Source organism: Schistocerca americana, chromosome 4 (assembly GCF_021461395.2).
Source record: "Schistocerca americana isolate TAMUIC-IGC-003095 chromosome 4, iqSchAmer2.1, whole genome shotgun sequence".
In the NCBI taxonomy this organism is placed as follows: Eukaryota; Metazoa; Arthropoda; class Insecta; order Orthoptera; family Acrididae; genus Schistocerca; species Schistocerca americana.
In genome coordinates this window covers 444,916,210-444,941,790 of record NC_060122.1, presented here as the reverse complement: position 1 = coordinate 444,941,790, position 25,581 = coordinate 444,916,210, and the positions used below count along the sequence as shown (strand labels likewise).

At 42.9% G+C, this 25,581-nt stretch overlaps 1 protein-coding gene across 1 annotated transcript in view; it reads right to left on the bottom strand.

Annotated features, from left to right (window-relative positions):
- Positions 1-25,581, bottom strand: part of LOC124614074 (dnaJ homolog subfamily C member 7) — a 97,789-nt gene that overhangs the window by 69,008 nt on the left and 3,200 nt on the right. Inside the window, exon 2 of the mRNA XM_047142911.1 lies at positions 11,355-11,443. Within this exon, the coding sequence (XP_046998867.1) occupies positions 11,355-11,443 (89 nt within the window). The remainder of the gene's footprint in view (positions 1-11,354; positions 11,444-25,581) is intronic.

Sequence of the window (25,581 nt, the reverse complement as noted above, 5' to 3'; positions counted from 1 at the left end):
GGCCACAGATAAGCATTCCCCTCATAATTCAGTACCACCCGGGACTAGAGCAACTGAATTGCATTCTCTGCCAGGGTTTCGATTACCTCTCATCATGCCCTACAATGAGAAATGTCCTGCCCACTATCCTTCCCACCCTTCCCACAGTGGTATTCTGCCATCCACCAACCCTACACAATATAGTCGTCCATCCTTTCACAACCAATGCTTTCAATCCCTTGCCTCATGGCTCATATCCCTGTGATAGACCTAGACGCAAGATCTATCCCAGACATCCCCCCCCCCCCCCCCCCCCCATGACCATCTGGTCACTAATATCATCTATCCCATCAAAGGCAGGGCTACATGTAAAACCAGTCATGTGATTTACAAGATAAGCTGCAGCCACTGTTCTGCATTCTATGTAGGCATGACAACCAACAAGCTGTCTGTCTGCATGAACGGCCACTGACAAACTGTGGCCAAGAAACAAGTGTACCACACTGTTGCTGAACACACTTCCAAACATGATATCCTTCATTTCAACGACTACTTCACAGCGTGTGCCATATGTATCCTTCCCACCAATACCAGCTTTTCTGAATTGCACAGGTGGGAACTTTCCCTGCAATACATGCTACGTTCCCGTAACCCTCCTGGCCTTAACCTTCATTAGTCACTGCCCTCACTCATCCAGCCCCTTCCCCGTACCATTCCAGCACTATACAGCTTTCATTCCACCACGACACCCAGTCTTTATTTTTCTCCTTTGCCACACTGCCCCCCCCTCCTCCTCCTCCTCACATTTCCCCCACCTTCCATCTAACTTGCAGCACTTCACTGTCCGCCACCCCCACCCCCCATCCCTGCCCCAGCCTCCTCCTCACCCCCACCCAGTCACCACTCCTATCATGCACTGGTGCTGCTGCTTGCTGCCTGAGACTGCAGTCGTGTGTGCGAGTTGTGTTGGCGTGAGTGTACGTGTGAGTGTGTTTATTATTGACGAAGGCCTTAAAAGCCGGAAACTTTAATTGTGAGAGTGTTTTTGTTGTGCCTATTTGCGACTCAGCGTCTCCGCTATATGGTGCTTATCAACTTTCCTTTTCATAATGCATTAAAATGCTAACATCATAGCTGTTCCTACATAACAGATACAGGTTACTTTTTGTCCCACATGATACCTTCATTCCTTGTGTAATCCATAGTTTGTTTTAGACTTAGGTTTGAATTGAGTTACCTTTAGGGCAAAGCAATTTTAAGAGGAAGTAACTTTATTAATGGATACTTAATTTTCCACTTGAGCCTGAACTATTATAAACACTTATCCTGTTCATGTCCTTGAGCAATCTCCTACAATTCTCCATTTCTGACTGATTTATTACCCTCCTGTACTCAGATTTAATATATTTTAAATCCTGACAAGTTTCAATGTTTAACATAAGATACTGCAAGGGATCAAATAACCCATTTACTATAGGTTTTGAGAGAGAATTTTTTGCCCCTAGATTTGTCTACAATGATTTTATCAATAGCAGTCTCAGAACATTTATATACCCTTAACTGTGTTACTGATTGAAATAATTGTACACTGACAGAGCTTTTCAAGACATCCACTTTACAATTACCAGCAAGCTCTATTTCCTTTTTTTTTTGGGGGGGGGGGGGGGGGGGGGGAGATGGGACAACAGAGCTTCCAGATACTTTGTTGTTGTGGTCTTCAGTCCTGAGACTGGTTTGATGCAGCTCTCCACGCTACTGTATCCTGTGCAAGCTTCTTCATCTCCCAGTACGTACTGCAGCCTACATCCTTCTGAATCTGCGTAGTGTTTTTTTTTTTGTTTGGGGTTTAAGGGCGCTCAACTACTGAGCTCATTAGCGCCCAGTCACAATTGTTAGAGCACATAGAATCTAGTAAAAACTCAAGGGGGGGTGGGGGCACCAGAAAGTTCTTACAAAGATGCAGATAAAACAAGTGAAGGAGTTAGATGTCTTCAGACAAGCCAGTCAAAGTAATGAAACGAAGAACACGAGCAGCTGCTCGAGCATCATCAGCTAAAATATCCTGTAAAGTAGATGGCAGAGACAGGACAACACGAGATTGACTAAAACGGGGACACGACAATAAAACATGGCGCACTGTTAATGCATGACCACAAGGGCACTGCGGGGCTGGGTCACCGGAGAGCAGGTAGCGGTGGCTAAATCGGCAATGCTCAATCCGCAACCTGGTCAGAAGGACCTCTTCTCACCGAGATGGTCGGGAGGAGGTTGTCCAAGCAGTTGGGAATGGTTTTACTGCCCGGAGCTTGTTTCCTTGAAGTGATGACCAAGCATCCCACCACAAAGACACAAGCCTCTTACAAACAACCCCACTAATGTCAGAGGACGGGACACAATGGGAGGCCGGCCGAGGCAGGAGGACTGCAGCCTTGGCTGCAGCATCAGCAGCCTCATTCCCAGGCACTCCTACATGGCCAGGAACCCACAGAAAGTTGACAGGAGAGCCATCAGCAGCAGAAGAATGGAGGGACTGCTGGATCCGTTGCACCAAGGGATGGACCGGATATGGAGCTCCAAGGCTCTGAAGAGCACTGAGTGAATGGCGGTGGCGGCGGGCATACTGAACGGCCAGATGGAGAGCAAAAAGCTCAGCCGTAAAGCTGGAACACTGGTCGAGGAGCCGGTATTTAAAGGTGCTCTAAAGGAACTCTGAGGACACTAAGGGAACGTGTACAACGGGCAGCCAAATAAGAGACGTGCGGAGACCAACAAAGTTTCCTGTCCAGTGTGAGTCCTAAAAACTTAGTTGTTTCCACGAATGGGAGAACAACGGGACCGAGATGTAAGGATGGCGGAAGGAACGCTTTATATCACCAAAAGTTGATGCAAACTGTCTTCTCTTCAGAGAACCGGAAGCCATTTGCCACACTCCATGAGTAGGGGCTGTCTAGACAATGCTGAAGGCAGCACTCCAGGAGGCATGTTCTCTGGGCACTGCAGTAGATCGCGAAGTCATCGACAAAAAGAGAGCCTGAGACATTAGGTGGAATGCAATCCATAATTGGATTGATCGCTATGGCAAAAAGGGCTACGCTCAAGACGGAGCCCTGAGGCACTCCGTTCTCCTGGAGGAAGATGTTGGACAATACGGAACCCACACATACCCTAAACTTTCGATCTGTTAAAAAGGAATCAACAAAAGGGGGCAGGCGACCGCGTAGACCCCACCTGTGCATAGTGCGGAGGATACCTCCTCTCCAACAGATATCATAAGCCTTCTCCAAATCGAAGAACACAGCTACCGTTTGGCGCTTTCGCAAAAAGTTGTTCGTGATGAATGTCCACAAGGTGGTCAACAGCGGAGCGGCGGCGACGAAAGCCGCATTGAACATTGGTAAGTAGCCGTCGAGATTCAAGAATCCAAACTAACCGAGCGTTAACCATGCACTCCATCACATTACAGACACAGCTTGTAAGAGAAATGGGGCGGTAACTAGAAGGAAGGTGTCTATCCTTCCCGGGTTTGGGTAGAGGAACAACGACGGCGTCACGCCAGCACATGGGGACCTGACCTTCGGTCCAGACGCGATTGTAGGTACGAAGAAGGAAGCTTTTGCCCGCCGGAGAAAGGTGTGCCAGCATCTGAACGTGAATGGCATCTGGCCCCGGAGCAGAGGACTGGGACAGTGCAAGCGCACGTTCGAGTTCCCGCATAGTAAAGAGGGCATTATAAGTTTCCAGATTCAGCGAGTGGAAGGAAGGTCGCCGAGCCTCTTCTGCCTTTTTCCTGGGAAGGAAGGCAGGGTGGTAATGGGCGGAGCTTGAAACCTCCGCGAAAAAGTGGCCGAAGGCGTTGGAGACATCCACAGGATCAACAAGGACCTCATGACCTGAAGTCAGGCCAGGTACCGAGGAGTGGGCCTTAATGCCCGACAGCCAGTGCAGGCCACCCCAGACGACAGAAGAGGGAGTAAAACTGTTAAAGGAGCTGGTGAAAGAGGCCCAACAAGCTTTTTTGCTGTCTTTGATGACTCTACAGCATTGCGCTCGGAGTCGTTTGTATCCAACACAATTCGCCAACGTAGGATGGCGGCGAAAGGTGCGTAAAGCATGCCGTCGAGCATGGATAGCGTCTCTACAAGCCTAATTCCACCAGGGGATGGAAACGCGACGTGAAGAAGAGGTAGTACGAGGAATGGAACGTTCGGCAGCATTGATGATAACAGCCGTGAGGTATTTGACCTGACTGTCACAACTGAGAAAATCGTGGTCCGGAAAGGTCACCAGGGAGGAGTAAAGTCCCCAGTCAGCTTTCGGTATGTTCCAGCTCAAAGGACGTGGGGATGGGGTGTGGTGCAGGAGACGAACGACACAGGGGAAGTGGTCGCTCGAATAGGTATCAGAAAGGACATACCACTCGAACCGACGGGCAAGAGTGATAGAACAGATCAAGAGGTCCAAGTGGGAGTAGGTATGGGTAGAGTCCAAGAGGAAAGTATTGAGGCAGTCAAGATTGAGATGGTTGAAGACATCCGCCAAGAGGGAGCCTCTCTGACAGGATGCAGGAGAGCCCCAAAGGGGATGATGGGCATTGAAGTCGCCAGACAGTAAAAACGGCGGAGGAAGCTGAACAATTAGGTGCATCATGTCAGCCCAACTAACTGCGGATGACGGAGTGTAGACGGTACAAACGGAAAAAGTAAAGGCAGAAAGAGTAATACGGAGAGCTATTGCTTGGAGTGGGGTGGTCAATGGGATGGGATGGTAATAGACATCGTCCCGAACGAGCAACATGACCCCACCATGAGCCGGAATACCGTACACAGGGGTGAGGTCAGACCGCTCCGAGGTATAGTGGGTAAAAGCAATACGGTCAGTTGGGCGCAACTTGGTTTCCTGGAAACCAAGGACGAGCGGACAGTGCAGGCGGAGGAGCAGTTGTAATTCCTCCCGATTAGATCGAATACCTCTGATGTTCCAATGTAGCAAAGCCATCGTTAGTCAGAAAAAAGGGGGAACGAAACGGGTGAAGAGCTGGTCACCTCGACGGCCGTGGAGTGCCAGGTTTCGAGGGAACAATGCTACAACCGGAGGGAGGCGGATCCTGTTCCATTGAGTTGTTGCCAGCTGCAGCCGCTTTCCCGTGTTGCGTAGGAGGGGCAGCATCATTCGCCGACGAGAGGCCAGCTGAGCGCCTAGCAGCAGAGCGTCCCGGCGAAACTGAGGACGGCCGGGAGCAGCGACTCACGGATGGAGCGTCAGACGAAACGCGCCGGGGTAGAGAGGGATAAAGACTACTTCTTGGAGGCCTTCTGGGAAGTCTGATGAGGCACGGGGATGGTGGGCTGGACCCGAAGAAGGTCCTCATGCGCGGGGTCCGTTTTGGAACGCTGGACCTCGGAAGCCGGGGTCCGGAACGTTTCCCCGATGGACGCCTGAGAAGAGGATCGCTTCTCAGGCGGCGGAGGGGGAGGAGGAGGAAGGGTGGTCCCTGGGGCAGAGGGGGCAGGGGCCACGAGGGAGGAGGATTTGGAAGGGAGGGATTTGGGAGGCGGAGGCATAGACCCCGGATGGGGTGAGGAGGTGGAGGGGGGACAGGATAGGGGTGAATACACTGTGGAAGGAGTGGACACGACTGAGGCAAATGAAGTTGTCAACGTCACGGGATGGAGGCGGTCATACTTCCTCCTGGCCTCAGAATAAGAGAGGCAATCCAAAGTTTTTAATTCTTGAATCTTCTTCTCCATCTGATACGCGGGGCAGTCTAAAGATCTAGGCGAGTGGATGCCAGGACAATTGACGCACCGAGGTGGTGGGGTGCATGTATGTTCCTCACGAAGAGGACGTCCACAATCGCCACAAAGGGGCTCAGCCTCACACCGTGATGACATGTGCCCAAAGCGCAAACACCGAAAGCAGCGCATAGGAGGCGGGACGTCGCACTAAGGTCGCACGTCGCACCGGTAGCACATCACCTTTACCTTCTTCGGGAGAACGTCCACTTCGAAGGTGAGGATAAAGGCCCCGGTGTCGATGCGACGGTCTTTGGGGCCGCGCTGGACTCGCCGGACGAAATGCACGCCTCGGCGCTCCAGGTTGGTCCTGAGCTCCTCATCAGATTGCAGCAGGAGGTCACGATGAAAAATAGCCCCCTGCGTCCTATTCAGTGCCAGGTGCGGGACAATGGATACTGGGATGTCCCCTAGTCGGTCGCACGCCTGGAGCGCCGCCGACTGAGTGGCGGAGGTAGTCTTTATAAGAACGGACCCCGAACGCATTTTACTGAGAGCCTCGATTTCCCCGAAGATGTCCTCGATGTGCTGGACAAAGAACATGGGCTTGGAGGTGGCGAACGTCCCCCCATCGGTCTGAGAACAGACTAAATAGCGGGGGAAGTACTTCGCCCCAAGCCGGCGGGCCTGTCCTTCCTCCGAGGTAGTGGCCAAGGGGGAAAGGGCAGGAGAACCAGAACCAGAAACAGTAACTTTCTTTTTAAAAGACTCGGCTGCAGAGCGACCCGATACATGTTGACGTTTCATCTGCGAAACGTCCGCCCCGATACCACCCACTCTGACCAGGGGCTCTCCCCACGGACGCCACCCAACCTCAGCAAGGGCCACCTGGCAGGATGACCGTTGCCGGGAGTCCTGATGCCCCAAGGAGACGGGCATCTACTCCTTGGCCGACATGGGGAGGGTGCAGCTCAGGTATCGGCAGTACGATCCCTGTGTTGTCAGGGGGCTACAACCTAGAGGGTACATGACAACCCCACCACAACGGGCTGGTTACCGTGCTGGATTTCGGGTGCCATGGAAAGTCCATCATAATCGTAGGTGCAGATGGGGATGCACTATGGGCGTAACTTGTGCAACCCATCAGGCGTTTAGGCCCAATTTGAGGAATAGTGGGTGTGGTTACAACGCTGTTACAATGCTGAGTGCCAAGGTCTTAGTGCACTGAGGACCAGTGAGACACCACGTAAGGCGTCCTTCCCCAAAAGGCTCGTACTTCTGTAGAATTTTGAAAAATGGAGGTCAAACCCCAAGGGGGACCATCACATGAAAGGCCGAAACGGTTGAAACTCCTTTTAGTCGCCTCTTAAGACAGGCAGGAATACCTCGGGCCTATTCTTACCCCAGACCCGCAGGGGGGAATCTGCTTAGTGTATTCATCTCTTGGTCTCCCTCTACAATTTTTACCCCCCCACACTACCCTCCAATACTAAATTGGTGATCCCTTGATGCCTCACAACTTGTCCTACCAACCGATCCCTTCTTCTAGTCAAGTTGTGCCACAAACTCCTCCCCAATCCTATTCAATACCTCCTCATTAGTTATGTGATCTACCCATCTAATCTTCAGCATTCTTCTGTAGCACCACATTTCGAAAGCTTCTACTCTTCTTGTCCAAACTATTTATCGTTCATGTTTCACTTCCATACATGGCTACACTCCATACAAATACTTTCAGAAACGACTTCCTGGCACTTAAATCTATACTCGATGTTAACAAATTTCTCTTCTTCAGAAACGCTTTCCTTGCCATTGCCAGTCTACATTTTATATCCTCTCTACTTCGACCATCATCAGTTATTTTGCTCCCCAAATAGCAAAACTCCTTTACTGCTTTAAGTGTCTCATTTCCTAATCAAATTCCCTCAGCATCACCCGATTTAATTTGGCTACATTCCATTATCCTCGTTTTGCTTTTGTTGATGTTCATCTTATATCCTCCTTTCAAGACACTGTCCATTGCGTTCAGCTGCTCTTCCAGGTCCTTTGCTGTCTGACAGAATTACAATGTCATCCGCGAACCTCAAAGTTTTTATTTCTTCTCCATGGATTTTAATACCTACTCCGAATTTTTCTTTTGTTTCCTTTACTGCTTGCTCAATATACAGATTGAATAACACCAGGGAGAGGCTACAACCCTGTCTCACTCCCTTCCCAACCACTGCTTCCCTTTCATGTCCCTCGACTCTTATAACTGCCATCTGGTTTCTGTACAAATTGTAAATAGCCTTTCGCTCCCTGTATTTCACCCCTGCCACCCTCAGAATTTGAAAGAGAGTATCCCAGTCAACATTGTCTAAAGCTTTCTCCAAGTCTACAAATGCTACAAATGAAGGTTTGCCTTTTCTTAATCTAGCTTCTAAAATAAGTCGTAGGGTCAATATTGCCTCACGTGTTCCCATATTTCTACGGAATCCAAACTGATCTTCCCCGAGGTCAGCTTCTACCAGTTTTTCCATTCCTCTGTAAAGAGTTCGCGTTAGTATTTTGCAGCCGTGACTACTTAAACTGATAGTTTGGTAATTTTCACATCTGTCAACACCTGCTTTCTTTGGGATTGGAATTATTATCTTCTTGAAGTCTGAGGGTATTTCCCCTGTCTCATACATTTTGCTCACCAGATGGTAGAGTTTTGTCAGGACTGGCCCTCCCAAGGTTGTCAGTAGTTCTAATGGAATGTTGTCTACTCCCAGGGCCTTGTTTCAACTTAGGTCTTTCAGTGCTCTATCAAACTCTTCACGCATTATGATATCTCCCATTTCATCTTCATCTACATTCTCCTCCCTTTCTATAACATTGCCCTCAAGTAGATCGCCATTGTATAGTCCCTCTATATACTCTTTCCACCTTTCTGCTTTCCCTTCTTTGCTTAGAACTGGGTTTCCATCTCAGCTCTTGATATTTATGCAAGTGGTTCTCTTTTCTCCAAAGGTCTCTCTAATTTTCCTGTAGGCAGTATCTATCTTACCCCTAGTGAGATAAGCATCTACATCCTTACATTCGTCCTCTAGCCATGCCTGCTTAGCCATTTTGCACTTCCTGTCAATCTCATTTTTTAGACATTTGTATTCCTTTTTGCCTGCTTCATTTACTGCATTTTTATGTTTTCTCCTTTCATCAATCCAGATATTTTATGAAGGGGTTAAAGTGTCCTGCTCTGTATACACTTACTATCAAGGGAACAAATAAATATAAATTTGTGATGTAAAAGCAGTACCAGTCAATTTGAAGAAATAATGGGTCTGGGTAACACACTGGTTCCCAATGGCAAGAGACTATTACCTTCTAAACCAACAGAGATCATGCACAACGCTACAGTTAAATTTGTCACCACAATGAAGATTTAGTAGTAAGACATAATAAGTACTACAGAACAAAAATCAGTACCAAAAATGTCTATGTAAGACATAGTGAAGGAAATGTGGACCACACAATATAAGCAATTCAGATGTTCTGCTCTACAGACATTATCTAGTTAAGAGTTTGCCATTGGTTAACTCAATTAGACAAGACAAATTGCCAATACCTATAATACACAGGGCTGTACTGACAGCATGGCAAGATAGGCTCAAAGCAACAATGCACACACAAAGGGAGGGTGGGGGGAGCACAAAATCTGACTAGAGAGAAAACCAAGAAAGAAAGACAATTTAAAAGTGCACCAGGAGATATATAGAAGTTCTCCCACCCCTGATGTTCTTTTGCCTTCAAGAAGCAGCCTTCACCGTGGCCTGTGACTGTAAATGCACGCTCTTGCCACAGTGTAATTTCTCAAGCATCTTTTGTCCAAGTAACTTCATGTATAAACGAGTACTACCACACACAAATCTGTCAATAACATGGTTTATAAGGCAGCAGTGAGATTGTTTTGCATATCTGCCATCATTTGACTTGTTGCTTCTACTTCACTACTGTAGCAAATGTTATCAAGTGGGTGTTTAAGCAAACACACAGTTTGATCAAAGGCTCCCAATTATTAACAATTACTGCTGACTGAGGACTCTAGCACAATATAACTGTGGAAAAGGCAATGAAAAAAGGCGAAGGACTTTCGTTGCTACCAAGTAATGGTTGTACAATCTGCAATGTAACAAAAATTTTCCACAGACAAGCTTTCTGACACTGATTACTAATATTAATATTAAGGGCATTGTTAGTCACTGAGCCTACAGAAAGCTATACTCTGCTTAACTGGCAATAAGCTGAACCCTTGTGTAAACAAACTACTGTGCCATTACTAATGCATCTGGTGTCTTAAAACCACTGGAAGTAGGCCTCCCTTATGTACGAGAGGTTTTTTGTTACTCTAGTGCGAAGAAACTGACACATGCTAAAGCACTGAAAGTTAAATTTTTTTGCTAATCACTGTGCTAAACATTTAACCCATGTAACAAATCACACAACAGAAATTTTCATTGTGACTACCCATACAGATGTGTCATTCCGATGCATACAGGCCTACCCAGCTGTACAAAAAACTGTAGAACAGTAGTTTTGCATTGGATACACACAGATTTGGCAGTTCCGACAGGGGTGCAAGGTCACCTCAGTATGGCTCTGACCCTATAATGCACCGAACTGCAGTGCATAGTACAGCCCTTGGAAACTTTAACGGAATGCATCATTTTATTTTACATTGTTCGGAATGAGGAAAAAGCAATGGAAGAAAATAAGCCCACTTACAATGATGCTAATCACATAATCTCTTTAGACAAATATAAAAAATAATGTTGTCTCTTTTTTGTAAAGTTGCAAGATCACTTTCACACCTACCGAAATTTTAATCATTAATGACATGCAATTTCTGGAGAAAATGAGTTTTTATGAATATAACTTTGGTTGTCTGTCCAAGAACCATTTTGCAATGCTGTAGGATTTTTCAGCTAAATATAAGGGAAAAAATGTCACATAGAAAGACAGATGAATACAAACAATGTGTGTTTAAAGAGGACACTCCAGTATTTGCCTGAAGTGATCTCAGAAGAAGTACGGAATACCAAGACCACCTTCCAGAATCCAAGGCCAGTGTCGTAACAAGTGCGTAACCTCATTTGGTTAATGAGAAATTGATCATAAGTGGGAGGGGGTGCAAAGAGCTGACAAAGGAAAAAGTTGGAAGATACATTTGTGTACAGTTCAAATTACACCACCTTTTTCCTACTTCCTTTTCACTTGTCCCTCTGCTTCCACTTACTTTTCACGGTCTCTCTCTCTCTTTTAATAAAAGTTAAAAGTTTGAGGTACTCTCTCACGTCTGCAAAATACTGACAAATGGTTCAAATGGCTCTGAGCACTGTGGGACTTAACATCCCAGGTCATCAGTCCCCTAAAACTTAGAAATACTTAAACCTAACTAACCTAAGGACATCACACACATCCATGCCTGAGGCAGGATTCGAACCTGCAACCGTAGCGGTCGCGCGGTTCCAGACTGAAGCGCCTAGAACCGCTCGGCCACCAGCAGCCAGCCTGTCAAATGGTTTTCCCCTTCTAGTGAAAGAGGGTTTTTTTAACTCATGTGTATAATTTGTAACTTTCTTATATAGTTTCCCTTCCAGAAATAAATGATAAATTTGGACTCACCTATTGCTTCTGTATAGTACGGAATGGCTTGTATGTACTTTTTTGTTTTGTATAATTGATTGCCTGTTTCCTTTTTGATCTCTGCCAACCTGGAAAAGAATAATGTGGAGCATAAAAATTTTACAATATGTGTAGATAAAATTTATAGTTGAAAATTGTTACAGGCTAATCTAACCATATTCTGAAGTGGTGTGGTACAAGAAATTTGCATATCAAGACACTGCAAGGTCTACAAAAGGGGGGTTAGGCATATTCTTTGAATGCCCTCAATAAAATGTCGTATGCCTGAATCTACAGAATAAAATATACTGATGACACTATGGGTCTATAAAACTATTGTGTTGGTGGGAAACTACAATGCATTATTAAATATGGATGTACATGGCCATACCACAGGAAAAAGAATAACTATATATGTTAACTATGAACCTAAGGAACCTTTAAATGCCAATTTAACACCAATTATGGTGTGGTCTTTTCGTGTGAAGATCATAAAAGAAGTACATGAACATAAATAAATTAATATTTCAACTTTTCCACATTGTATTAGATAACATTTGGTGAATTAATATGAAATCTGCATACTGAAAGAAATATACTACATATGGAAATGCATTCTGTACTGGACTTACTACAAGCTTCAATGAAAGAATGTAACTGCTGCTGTTCTGTTTCAAGAACCAGTGGACATACGAAAGCATAAAGTACACCAGAGAAGTGAAGTGAACTGTTGAGTGAACTGATTGTGTGCAGTTTCATACAGAACTTGCCACGGGGAGCAAAAAAGACAAGATAAATCCAAATTTATACTCCGTAAGTAACTTTATGGGTATGGTGGAATGTACTTAATGTTGCACTCTTACTTCTGCCTTTTCCTGTTCCAGTTGAAAGAGGCAGCAGGGAAACATGGTTGAAAAGCCCAAATAAGAGCTCAAATATCTCTAATATTACCTTCATGATCATTTGAGGAGATATATGTAAGAGAAAATACGTTTTATGATTTTTCTAGGCATGTACACATCTAACAGTGCCTCACAGTGTGGTGCACAACAATCCTCTTGGACTTGAATGAGTATCTTCATGACCCTTACACACTTGCTAAATGAACCCATTACAGTTTGTTGCTCCTCTTCTTTTCCTCTATCAATTGTATCTGATATAAATCATAGACTTAGGTGCAAAACAATATGGAAGTTTGTACAAAGTCAGTGATCACAGTTGGCAAGGCTGTGTCCCATGCAATAAGAACTCTTTTATATGTATTTCACACATGCATTTTTAAAAATGGCATTTATTATCTACACACTAAGCTGGTTGTGATCTCCTGCACAAGTATTAGACGCCTATTTGTTACATCATTACACAGTTTATGTCCATCATTTACTGTTGCTTTCTTTTGGGTTGTAGTTCAGTATTTTCTCGGGTAGTAGTTTGTCTTCCAATTTTTTTCACACATTACTTCTGCTGTTCCCTACACTCAGTTACTTCCTCATTAACGGCAAATAAATTCCACTCATACTAAGCATCTGCATTCTCCATTACAACTCTCACTATCCTCAAGCATCTCCTCTCTGTTGCTTATATTTTCCTATCATTTTTTCTTTCTATTTTTCCCAGTCACCCTAGTCTCCTAACTTTTCAAGTATTGTAATTAAGTTCTCTGTTTATTGTTCCACATATCACTTGAAATTCATACAGCTTTTCATCTATATCAGTATAATAATCATAAATCATGTCACAGTCCAGATATTTATAATGAGACATTCTTTCAAATGGCTTTAAGCACTATGGGACTTAACATCTTAGGTCATCAGTCCCCTAGAACTACTTAAACCTAACTAACCTAAGGACATCACACACATCCATGCCCAAGGCAGGATTCGAACCTGCGACCATAGCAGCAGCGCAGTTCCGGACTGATGCACCAAGAACCGCTCGGCCACAGTGGCTGGCTGACATTCTTTCCATTAATCTGTTGGTACTTAGAATTTTTGACAACACTGGTTATTTATCTTGAAACACTATAATTTATGTAATGAAATTTTAAGAGTGCATTCTGTACATACTTGGTTTAGCCAATTTATGCTGACGAAGTTTTTTCACTTTTTGGTATTATTACTTGATTGTCTGCAAATAGCAAATCACTTAGATTAGTGTGTTTATCTAAATCAATACCTGGATATTTTCGGATTTCCAAAATTCCTGGATATTTTCTGATTTCCAACTGAAAGGACACTGTCAATACAAATGTTAAAAAGACTGGTTGAAAGTGAACACCCATCTCAGTCTGATTAATTTTTTATTTCATTTGTTCTTTTCTCTCCTGTATTTTATTATCTCTCTTGTCTTACAATGTAAACTTTCTGATTGTCCTTTTGTGGCATAGTGGGTAGCCACTATCATTCACTATTACCCGTAATTTGGTTGGATCAATTCAATTGAGATGTTTTCAAAATTAATAAAAACAATGTTGGTTTTGAGTTTAAATTCTTTTTGTTGTTCTATGAGCAATTTTATTGTAAAAATGTTGTCACCACATGAATGAAATTTCCTAAATGCACTTCAGCGATCTTTGAGAAGTGTCTCAGCTTGAACTGTTATTCTATTGTTCAACTTCGAGTAGATTTTGAACACAGTATTCAACAGACTAATGCCTATGTAGTTCCAAAATCTGCTTCTATTGCCCTTTTTGAACAGATGTAACTCACCTGTATTCCACAGGCTTGGTATTTTGCACAACTGCCAGCTAATATCGATAAGATGTAATAATCTGAGATGAAAGGAAGTTCCCATGAATTTGATTAATTTTGTATTTATTCAATCTGTTTTTGCAGCTTTCCTCCTCCTCTTGTGTGTATTTTGTGGTTCATCCACTTTCTTCACAGAAACACAAAATTCACAATGTCTACACCATAACTCTTGTTACCATCTAATCCATTGATCTTTAATTACATCAAGTTTTGCTCTCTCTGCTTCTGACTGGTATTCAAACTATTATAGAGTTATTGACTATCACTGCAATATTAACTGTTCTCTTTCATATTTCTGAACCCCCACCCCCCTCAAAATCTCAAATGTGCAGTGTGATGATAGAAAAGTCATACCTCTCATGGGCAGGAAGTGTGTTACCTGGAGACTTAAATGTGAGATCTGCTGTCAGTGAAGCTACACCTCTCCACGACAAATGTGAAATTTTATTAATGCAAGTGAACACCCCAAATGTTAACAATTCACAGAAGACACAGCAGTTGTGGAACAACAAACACCAGAAACAAGTGAAACAGCAGCAGCATCATTATCATCAGAAGCAGCAAAGCAGCAACAGCAGCAGCAGCAGCAGCAGCAGTAGTAGCAGAACCAACAACAACTGGAGCAGCAACACAGCAATACTTATGGAGGAGCCAAAGGAAAATTACATCTGTGTCATTCAGTGATAATTTTTTATGGTTTCAAGCCAAGAAGAAAAAATGTGAAAAACCAGCCTGCTAACTCACAGATAAGTCACGGCAATCATGGTCTTGAAAGTAAAGTTGAAATTCTGGAGGACTCATTGCCACAGAATAAGTATTCTTTCTTATGTCTATCTGAACATTGGCTTAAACCAGAACAAATACAATACTATGTACCAGAAGGTTATAAACATGGAAACAGTTTTTGCAGATCTCAGTACCATAATGTTGGTACTGTTATCTATGTTTTAAATGAAATAGAGTGTAGAACACTAGATTTAGTTGGGCATGTGTAGATAAACACTCTGAAATTACCGGGATCATATGTGATATAACGAAACTTATCACAGTATGTATCTACCATTTCCCTGACTCAGATGATAAAACTTTTTTAGATGATTTAGACAGTGTACTCTGCTACATAATGAAGTAGAAACAATATGTAACTGTAGTTGGGGGAGACTTTAATTCAAGTTTTGATGTAACATGTAACAAACCCAGTGTAAATAAGTTACTGAATATGTTAAGGCAGCACAACTTCCATCATGTAAATTCAGAACCAATAAGACTAAAACTGTGCTTGGATAATGCTTTTGTCAACTGTGCTCATGATATGTATTCCACCAAGGTAAGGGAATTTGTTTTCTCAGACCACTCCATATTAAAGTAGGGTTAAGACATTTTATAAAAGGGGATGAGAGCAAGACTGCACAAAAGTTAACAAAATCCAATACCTTAATATTAACAAAACACAATCACAGAAAACTAACACCAAATGAGCATAACAAATTGGGACAGATTATTTCAAAACTGTGATTCCAGAGCCCAAACAGTTTATGAAACATTCCACAATTACTTAAAAGGTACTTTATAAGCCCATCTTGTTCAAAAGAAATATCATAAAACAAGGAGGGATAAACTGTGGTACACCAAAGAACTGGAGAATCTAAAAAAATAAGCTGCTGCTGTTGAAGCACCTTGGCAAAGTAAATAATTCTAATGAAATTAAGGATCTCGAAAAAACCACTAAGAAACTATATAAGAAAGAGTTACAATTGGTGAAACAAAGATGCAACACAAATCTCATAAAAGAAATAGTAAAAACCAATGCAAAACAGCCTGGTCAGTAATTAATACTGTTAAAGGTGAAGTCAGAAACTTTGACTAGACAGTCCCAATACTAGCAGATACATTCAACAAATATTTTGTAAGCTGTGCTGATGATATCAAAAAGTTGATCAGTAAACCCAATGTAACATACACTCCTGGAAATGGAAAAAAGAACACATTGACACCGGTGTGTCAGACCCACCATACTTGCTCCGGACACTGCGAGAGGGCTGTACAAGCAATGATCACACGCACGGCACAGCGGACACACCAGGAACCGCGGTGTTGGCCGTCGAATGGCGCTAGCTGCGCAGCATTTGTGCACCGCCGCCGTCAGTGTCAGACAGTTTGCCGTGGCATACGGAGCTCCATCGCAGTCTTTAACACTGGTAGCATGCCGCGACAGCGTGGACGTGAACCGTATGTGCAGTTGAAGGACTTTGAGCGACGGCGTATAGTGGGCATGCGGGAGGCCGGGTGGACGTACCGCCGAATTGCTCAACACGTGGGGCGTGAGGTCTCCACAGTACATCGATGTTGTCGCCAGTGGTCGGCGGAAGGTGCACGTGCCCGTCGAAATGGGACCGGACCGCAGCGACGCACGGGTGCACGCCAAGACCGTAGGATCCTACGCAGTGCCGTAGGGGACTGCACCGCCACTTCCCAGCAAATTAGGGACACTGTTGCTCCTGGGGTATCGGCGAGGACCATTCGCAACCGTCTCCATGAAGCTGGGCTACGGTCCCGCACACCGTTAGGCCGTCTTCCACTCACGCCCCAACAACGTGCAGCCTGCCTCCAGTGGTGTCGCGACAAGCGTGAATGGTGGGACGAATGGAGACGTGTCGTCTTCAGCGATGAGAGTCGCTTCTGCCTTGGTGCCAATGATGGTCGTATGCGTGTTTGGCGCCGTGCAGGTGAGCGCCACAATCAGGACTACATACAACCGAGGCACACAGGGCCAACACCCGGCATCATGGTGTGGGGAGCGATCTCCTACACTGGCCGTACACCACTGGTGATCGTCGAGGGGACACTGAACAGTGCACGGTACATCCAAACCGTCATCGAACCCATCGTTCTACCATTCCTAGACCGGCAAGGGAACTTGCTGTTCCAACAGGACAATGCACATACGCATGTATCCCGTGCCACCCAACGTGCTCTAGAAGGTGTAAGTCAACTACCCTGGCCAGCAAGATCTCCGGATCTGTCCCCCATTGAGCATGTTTGGGACTGGATGAAGCGTCGTCTCACGCGGTCTGCACGTCCAGCACGAACGCTGGTCCAACTGAGGCGCCAAGTGGAAATGGCATGGCAAGCCGTTCCACAGGACTACATCCAGCATCTCTACGATCGTCTCCATGGGAGAATAGCAGCCTGCATTGCTGCGAAAGGTGGATATACACTATACTAGTGCCGACATTGTGCATGCTCTGTTGCCTGTGTCTATGTGCCTGTGGTTCTGTCAGTGTGATCATGTGATGTATCTGACCCCAGGAATGTGTCAATAAAGTTTCCCCTTCCTGGGACAATGAATTCACGGTGTTCTTATTTCAATTTCCAGGAGTGTATATTGATTATCTTAAGAGTGCAAACCTAAATCATAACATGGCCAGATCATCACTGAAAAACTTTAAAGAGGTACACCAACAAGAAGTTCTTAAAATAGTCAAAGAAATAAATTCATACAGTATAGATATTTTTAATATGTCAAACAATCTATTGAAAGAAATCATACATTACATTGCAGCACCATTAACATATTCTATAAACCTGCATCTCATAGAAGGGGTTTTTCCTGATCCTCTCAAACTATCCAAGGTGACTCCAGTCTTTAAGAAGGGTATCAAATCAGATCCTGCAAACTACAGACCAATTTCACTAATTCCAGTACTAGGAAAAGTCTTTGAAGGCATAATATATCAGCAGATGTATGAGTACCTAGGACTAAATGATATGTTAAGTGCATCACAGTTTGGTTACAGAAAAGGAAGGTCAGCTATACTTGCCATAGAGTTCTTAGAGACATTTTAGCAGCATTCGAGGACCTTATATGATCTGAGCAAAGCCTTTGACTGTGTTGACTACTCACTTTTGCTCTCTAAACTTGAGTACTACAGAATATGTGATAAAAGTTTAAAACTCATCAAATCATACCTCAATAAAAGGAAACAGGTGGTGAGTTCAGGAAGTCATCTGTCAAACACACTTGAGGTTCAACACAGAGTGCCGAAGGGATCTAAATTGGGACCACTTCTCTTCCTTGAACACATAAATGACTTACCAGGAAATAGAGATGTAAAGATGTATATGTCTGCAGATGATACAATTTTTCTATCTGCAAACCATAAGTATTTGATAATCTTGTAAGTGGTATGAAATTGGCAAAAGAAAATGCAACATCATGGTATAATGCAAATGGTCTACTATTAAATGAGGAAAAGACTCAGAATATGTGGTTCAGTCTATCAAAGACAACAAAAATAGAAAAACAAAAGGCAAAGTTTTTAGGTATCATACTCGACAACATGGAACTCGCATGTTGATCACATAGTGGTTAGGTTGTCAGGAGTTATTTATTTGTTGAAGAGACTTGTGTGTGATGTGACGTTTGAGTATGTAATGACAGCGTACTTTGCCTTTTTTCAATCTGTTTTAATGTATGGGTTAATACTATGGGTAAACAGCAGAAAAATAAATGAAATTATGGTGATCCAGCAGAAAGCAATCAGAGTAATGGCTAAGGTAGATAATAGGACACATTGTAAACCATTGTTCATTAAATATATAATTTTAACAGTTATTAACTTACACATTCTTTACAGCATTAACTACATACTTGCTGAACTACCTAATTTAAGTGTAACAAATCAACTATACAAGAACCTGTACTTCTCTGCTGTTGCCACAAAAAGATTAGCTAAAACTAACAATAGTCATAAGTATATGGCCATTAAAATATATAACAAATTGTCTAAGAATGCATCAATCAAGCCTGACAAATTATTTAAAGAAAATGTACATAACTTCTTTATCCATTCTATTCCTTAGTAGAATTTTTAGAAATGTCCAATAACTTAAATATGAAAAAAATTATTTTGTAAAATTAATACGTAAAGTGAACTGACGAAGTCTATTGCATGTAATAATGCTGAATGACCAATAAAGAATCTGAATGTTCCCTCTATCTCCATCCCAAAAAACGCAATTTCACTGTTTCGCTTTCAAACACTTTCTTTTTATTTAGTCTGTTAGTAGCATTAAAAAAAGGCTTTTAGAAGAGCAATTATGGATAAATAAATGACACCTCAAAATGTTAATGAAAAACTGACAAAATCTAGCTGAATCAGCAATGAATTATAAGGGTTTCACTGGATGTGACCCCCTACAAGAGTTCAGGATGGCCAAGTGGCGAGTCAGTGGTGACGACCTGTTTCATGCCCAAAGTGTCAATGAGACAACATCCAATTAACATCCATTTATTGACAAGAGTTTTACAGCTATTCAGTCTACTCTTCAGCATGGTTTGGTAGCAGTCTTGCCACATCCACATTGCAGGAAAGTGCCGATTGGCACATCAGTGCCTACCACGGAATCTGCAGTCTAGACCAGGGGGCTGTCCCATGGTACAACTGGTAAGATGGTGCCTACACAAGCACTGCCATGGAGCGGTGGCACTATGCGCCCTACACCCAAATCAAACAGCTTGCAGTCAGTCAGATCCATTCTTCGTTCACAGGAGATCTGATCTGTACTCTCTTCAGTCAGTCACCACTATGACTGGCAGGAATGGGAGCTCACAGAGTTGCCGCCCCCCCCCCTCCCCCCACACACACACACTTTTCAGATTCACTTAAAACACTTCACAAAGGATAGGCACCAAGCACTTTGGGGTCTCCCAGCCAATAATGCCACATGACTATTTTTGAAACAATAAAGGTTGAATGCATGCGAAGTGTAGCACAACTGCATGCTATTTTTTAATGCTGAAGTTCTAGAGCTGCTACATAATTACTCTTATTCAGCAAAAGTAAATAGCGGCAACTTAATAACAGATGGGTTAATTGAAGAAACAAATTATAATATCCTTAAAATTAACAACAGGATCAACGAATAAACTCTATCACCAATTGGATGTTGGTTGGGGATACAGTCAAATTCCAATTATTTACTGTTTAAAACTCAGCAAAAGATTACTTTACAGTGTTTGACTGATAGGAATTTGTGGTTAATTTGCAATTCATGAGAAAAAAAGGAGATTGAAAATGAGTTAATTTTTATATTTTGAGACAGGGAGGGAATCAAGAATTACATCACTCTACAAGTTGTTTAACATGGCAAGAAAATCAGGATATGGCTTTCCGGTGATGAATGACTGTCATCAGAGATGAATAGAAGTTGAGTTGGGTGTTTGATGTAATGGAACATTTGCAAGCTGATGGCTACAATGTACATACAAAGAAACTCCAGCAATGATGTGCACACCCGATGAACAAGCTGACAGGCTAAATTTTAAATTTGGCCAAGAAATTCTGGAAGAGAAGGATAAATTTTGTTATCTCTGAAGTAGACTACATACAGGAAGAAGCAAGGTGTGTGCAAAGTAAAAGGAATTTCTTTGAAAAAATATCTGCTAGCATCCAATAATATAGACCTTGAGGCCAGGAAAGAATTCGTGAAAAGTTAGGCTGAGAGCTCTGTATGGGAGAAGACATGGACAACGAGAAAGACAAAAATGAAATAGTTATTATTAAATTAAACTGCAATAAAGCTTTTACACTTCCGTGGCAACATACATTTTCAGTTACATGGATTACGCTTTCACTAAAGGAATGCCCTGCTTTCAGGCTGACACACACACACACACACACACACACACACACACACACACACACACATTGATTGTCCTCGCACTGCAGCTCTATAGGCATAAAGGGTTAAGTACGGAGGAAAGGGTGAGGAGAGAAAGGAGGCAGAGCATGAGCTGCAGCATCCATTTCAATATGCTTAATTTTATTCATGGAAATTTTATTGTAAATTCTCTTCATTCTGAAATTATCTGAAATTATATATACAGGGGGTCCATAAAGCCCCTTTACAACTTCAAAATTTTATTATAGCGGCAGTTGTTGAAATATTTTAACAAAAATTTTTTTATTGTAATTACTGTTTACTAAAGTTTTTATATATACTAAAATTTTGTTTCAGATACTCTGTTGATGGAAGGAACTGAATCTCTATAAAATGGCAACTCCTCAAGAGAAGACACAATGTGTGTCCCGGTTTATTGAGACAAAATCGGACGTTCAGACTCAACAAAACTTCAGAATGAAGTACGGAAGAGATCCACCATCACACCCTGCGGTCCGTGCATGGCACAAAAAATTTATGGAGACAGGGACAGTATTGGATAAGAGAAGGAGCAGGCGACCAAAAACATTCGAGGAAAACATTGATCGCGTTTTAAATGTCTTCGCTCATTCACCTACGAAGCCCATCCACACTGCTGCCAGACAGTTGCAACTACCACATTGAACTGTGCATACGGTCCTCCACAAGAACTTACAGTTGTATGCTTACAAAGCGCAACTGTTACAGACACTTGAGCCAAATGACAAGCCAAAACGGACAGAGTCTCCACTCAACATGCTGGAAAGCCTTTTGGAGGATGAAGCACTCCTCAAGTGAGTTTGTTTCAGTGACAAGGCCACTTTTCATGTTTCTGGGATATTAAACAGACACAGTGTGAGAATCTGGGAATCTGAACACCCCCACATTAGTAGCGAGCTTCACTGGGATAGTCCAAAAGTGAGTGTGTGGTGTGGAATCATGTGCAACCGAATAATTGGTCCATTTTTCTTCAATGAATCAACAATTACTGTAGATGTTTACCTTGACATTCTCACTGTGTAGCACCACAATTGATTGACTTACAACCAACTATCATTTTCTAGCAAGACGGTGCAACACCACATTGGGGACTGCATGTTCACTGGTTCCTCAATGAAACATTTCCAGGCAGATGGATTGGGAGGAATGGGCCAATTCCTTGGCCACTGCATTCACCAGATATCACTCCGTTGGATTTTTTTTTTTTATGGAGGTATGTAAAAGATATCATGTAGCAGACACAGATACGGACATTGCTGACTTGAAGCAGCAAAGGACTCATAATGCCATTGCCACCACTGATAACACTACACTACAGCGAACTTGGCAAGAAATCGAGTACAGTCTTTATGTGCTTCGTGCAACTAAAGGTGCCCATATAGAGGTCTATTAAACAGTATCAAAAAAACTTTTTATAAACACTGATTGCAATAAAAGAAATGTTGTTAAAATATTTCAACAACTGCCATTGTAATAAAATTTTGAAGTTGTAAATGGACTTTATGGACACCCTGTTTATATCTGTAATTAGCATCATGAGTTATGACAACAAAGATATGTTGCTGCAGCCAATCCATGTCCAACTGCTTGTTTTAAAATGTATTATTCAGTTATCAGTCATCTGGATGACCTAGATAAGTGTGTTTTGAATACTGGCCACAACTACTGAAACTGCTGTTGTATTTCATTGAATATCAGACATGCTGATTCAGTACTTTAGCTTCCAAACACATTTAGACTGCAATGTCAAATTATGACAATGAAACAAAGGTAAAAGATGAATCTGGTTGCGAGGGCAATGAGCCAGTGGAAGCATCCAATTTGAACTATCTGTTTTGACCCATGACACAATGGTGTTGTGGTATGTAATGCCACTACGGTATGTAGTTTTTGAGTTAGTTGTGTTTGTAGACATTGTGTAGTTGTATCTGAAGATGTCTTCTGGTGGTGGATGTGGACGTGTTGAGTTCAATGGGTGGTATTGGGTTCATCTGAGTTTAGGTACTTGGTGCGATAACAAGGGTTCTCGAAGCGTTTTCAATGAGTTAAAGAGTTTTTGTTTGTTTGTATATTTGGCATTTTTGTTAGGTATGATTAGTCTGGTGCTTGTTGTGCAGAAAGAAGTCTAAATTTTTGTTATTGCTTATTTATTAGGAATGGATATGACAGTGAAGTTCATGAGTGTATTACTACATTCTGAGATAGGTGGTGATACGATGTCTGTCATACAGTTGCTGTAGATGTTCGGTCTTATTGCTGAAAATGGTATGCTGGTTGTGTTTTAACTGATGTAGTGAGTATGGGGTATTTGAACTTCTGAGTTGTTGGGGGTTTTGGATGCATTTTTCATAGTTATATAGTTTATTGGTATCAACAGCTGCAGTTAAGCTATGTAAGTTAAGGGATATGGTTTAATCATTAAAATCCCAGATGATAATAGGTGGACAGCACATCTGCAGTGATGTGCAATCCCTTTTTTCAGTGTGCTGAAGCTCATACTACAGCCTTCACAGACAGGTACTATCCCTAAAACCTCATCTCTCCCCCATTCCTCTACATTTAGCTTTATTTTAACACTAGTCCATGCATTGCAACAGCCATAAATGAGGCTATCAGTACTATAGTGGCCTAACCCACAGCACGCTGGTTTGTGGGAATGGCCATTGGAAGATACTGACATTTGCAGAATTGATATGTACGGTAGTGATTGAGGCGTATAGCAATGATTGTGGTATACATAACGTGCTATGGCGTCCAGTAATTGGCTATACATGGAGTGAACTGTAACAGTGTTTTTAGACCTTTTTTTGTGTGGGTTAGGCCACTATAGTTTCGGCACACTTGGCCATAATACACGAAACGTGTGGGATAGGCCACTATTGCTTTACACACTGTAGTCAAACATTGGGCAAGATACACATGAGGTGTTAATGTTCATCTTTCGTTTCATCATTTACAGGAATGGTGTCACTACACGGGTGTGCAGATGTCTTCAAGTTACAGTAATAACCATGGTACACCTGGGGTACGAATTGCGGCAAGGTCATTAAATCATTCTTTTTCAATCCACTAATAGCATTTCCATTGGGATATAGTATGTCCAGAGGCTCAATTACTTTCGACCCTCGTTTAGCAAAACTGACATCAGCAAACAGGACATCTGGCTCATTGGAGTACTTATAAAACATGATATGGGGGAGGGTGCTTTATACTGAAGCCACTGAATATGGAGCCATTGCACCCTGGTATTTTGTGTCGACATTTTACGGTTACGTATGTTTCTCTCTAAACGTACTGTGGATATGAAATCATTCCTTGTCATTGGTATAGTGCCGAAGGGTGGTTGTTTTCGTGAAGTGATGATGACATTCATCCAGTGAGAGGGTGTGTATATGTTTGGGTGAAATTTCCTGTTCTTCGTGATGATACCGAATTCCTGGTCACATGGTAGGTATGAATTCCGACTCATTAGGAATTTATGGTGGATTACTTTCGGTGTGAAGTCTGCATGCAGAACCATGAATTGACACAGTAAGGCCATTTTTATATTCTGATTTTGTCCGCCACATTGATCTGAGCAGATAATCAGTCATTTTGTTTGGATGTTATATTTAATGTAATGCATGAGAGACAATCCAATTTCTTGTGGTCCTCGGGATGCTTTGCCCTCACTCCATACATACATGGTAGCTTTCTTGGTACATAGATCGTGTCTTCCAAGGCAGTATGTCCATAATTGCCGCTTGTAGTAACAGATACCTGTCACTAAGTACCGGTGTCGGTATAGTCCTCATCAAATCAAAGGCAATCGTGGTCGCATCACTGTCTTGATGCCTCCCTTCTGCTGGATCGCAATGCATTCCCGTCCGCACGCTCTCGGCCTTTCGTTGATGTAACACTCTTTCACGTTCCCATTTCCCCTTCTCTTCCACAGTATCGGCTGCAGCATGTTTGATGTTACAGAGGTCACATTTATGGCAGGAATCACTTACAGGAGAATGAAAGAAGAGATTAAATCTTGTATTAAATACCTGACCAAACATGTAGTATGAGATTGGATCATCATGCTCATCTTTATATAAATGGTATAACTTCCCCATGCTCAGGTCTGGTGACAAATTCTTCCGATCCACTGTTTCATTCATTCGTGCATTATGGCTCTGTTATTCTGGAAACCATTTTATGAAGTTCTCTACCGCAACAGTCTTCGCTATTGGTGTTTTGTTTTTAGCAAGGCATGCGCCTCGCTTATCAATGGGTGGGGTCTGGTGCTGCACTTTGTGCAAAAGAACCCTTGTAATCCTACCATCTGATACCTGCAAAATGTTCTTAAAGAACATTTTACACACCTTCACATCCACTCCCTCTTCATTCTGGAAATGGTATAGGCATGTTGTTACTCATCGCAACTCTGTAATATCAGAGGAATGTGTGTGTGCCGTAGGGACTACCTTCACCATAGCAAAAGTGTGTGCCGACTGCAATTCGAAACTACTTAATGCATAGAATGAGTCAAACAGATGTTGCTGGTGTTCAGGTGAAAAATATTGACCACATTCCCTCTGACATGTGCATGCTCCGAGGGTGGGACAATTCTTTGGCACTTCATTTCCCTTCACGCTAATGTATTCTTCCCCTTTTGATCACTTTCCTCTTTGACTGTACCGCACGCACAGGGAAATATGGAAGCGTCCGATCCCGCCCGTCTGCTTTGACCCATGATGTTACAAATATGGCGGAAACGACCGTAAACCACGATTCCAATATGGCGCATA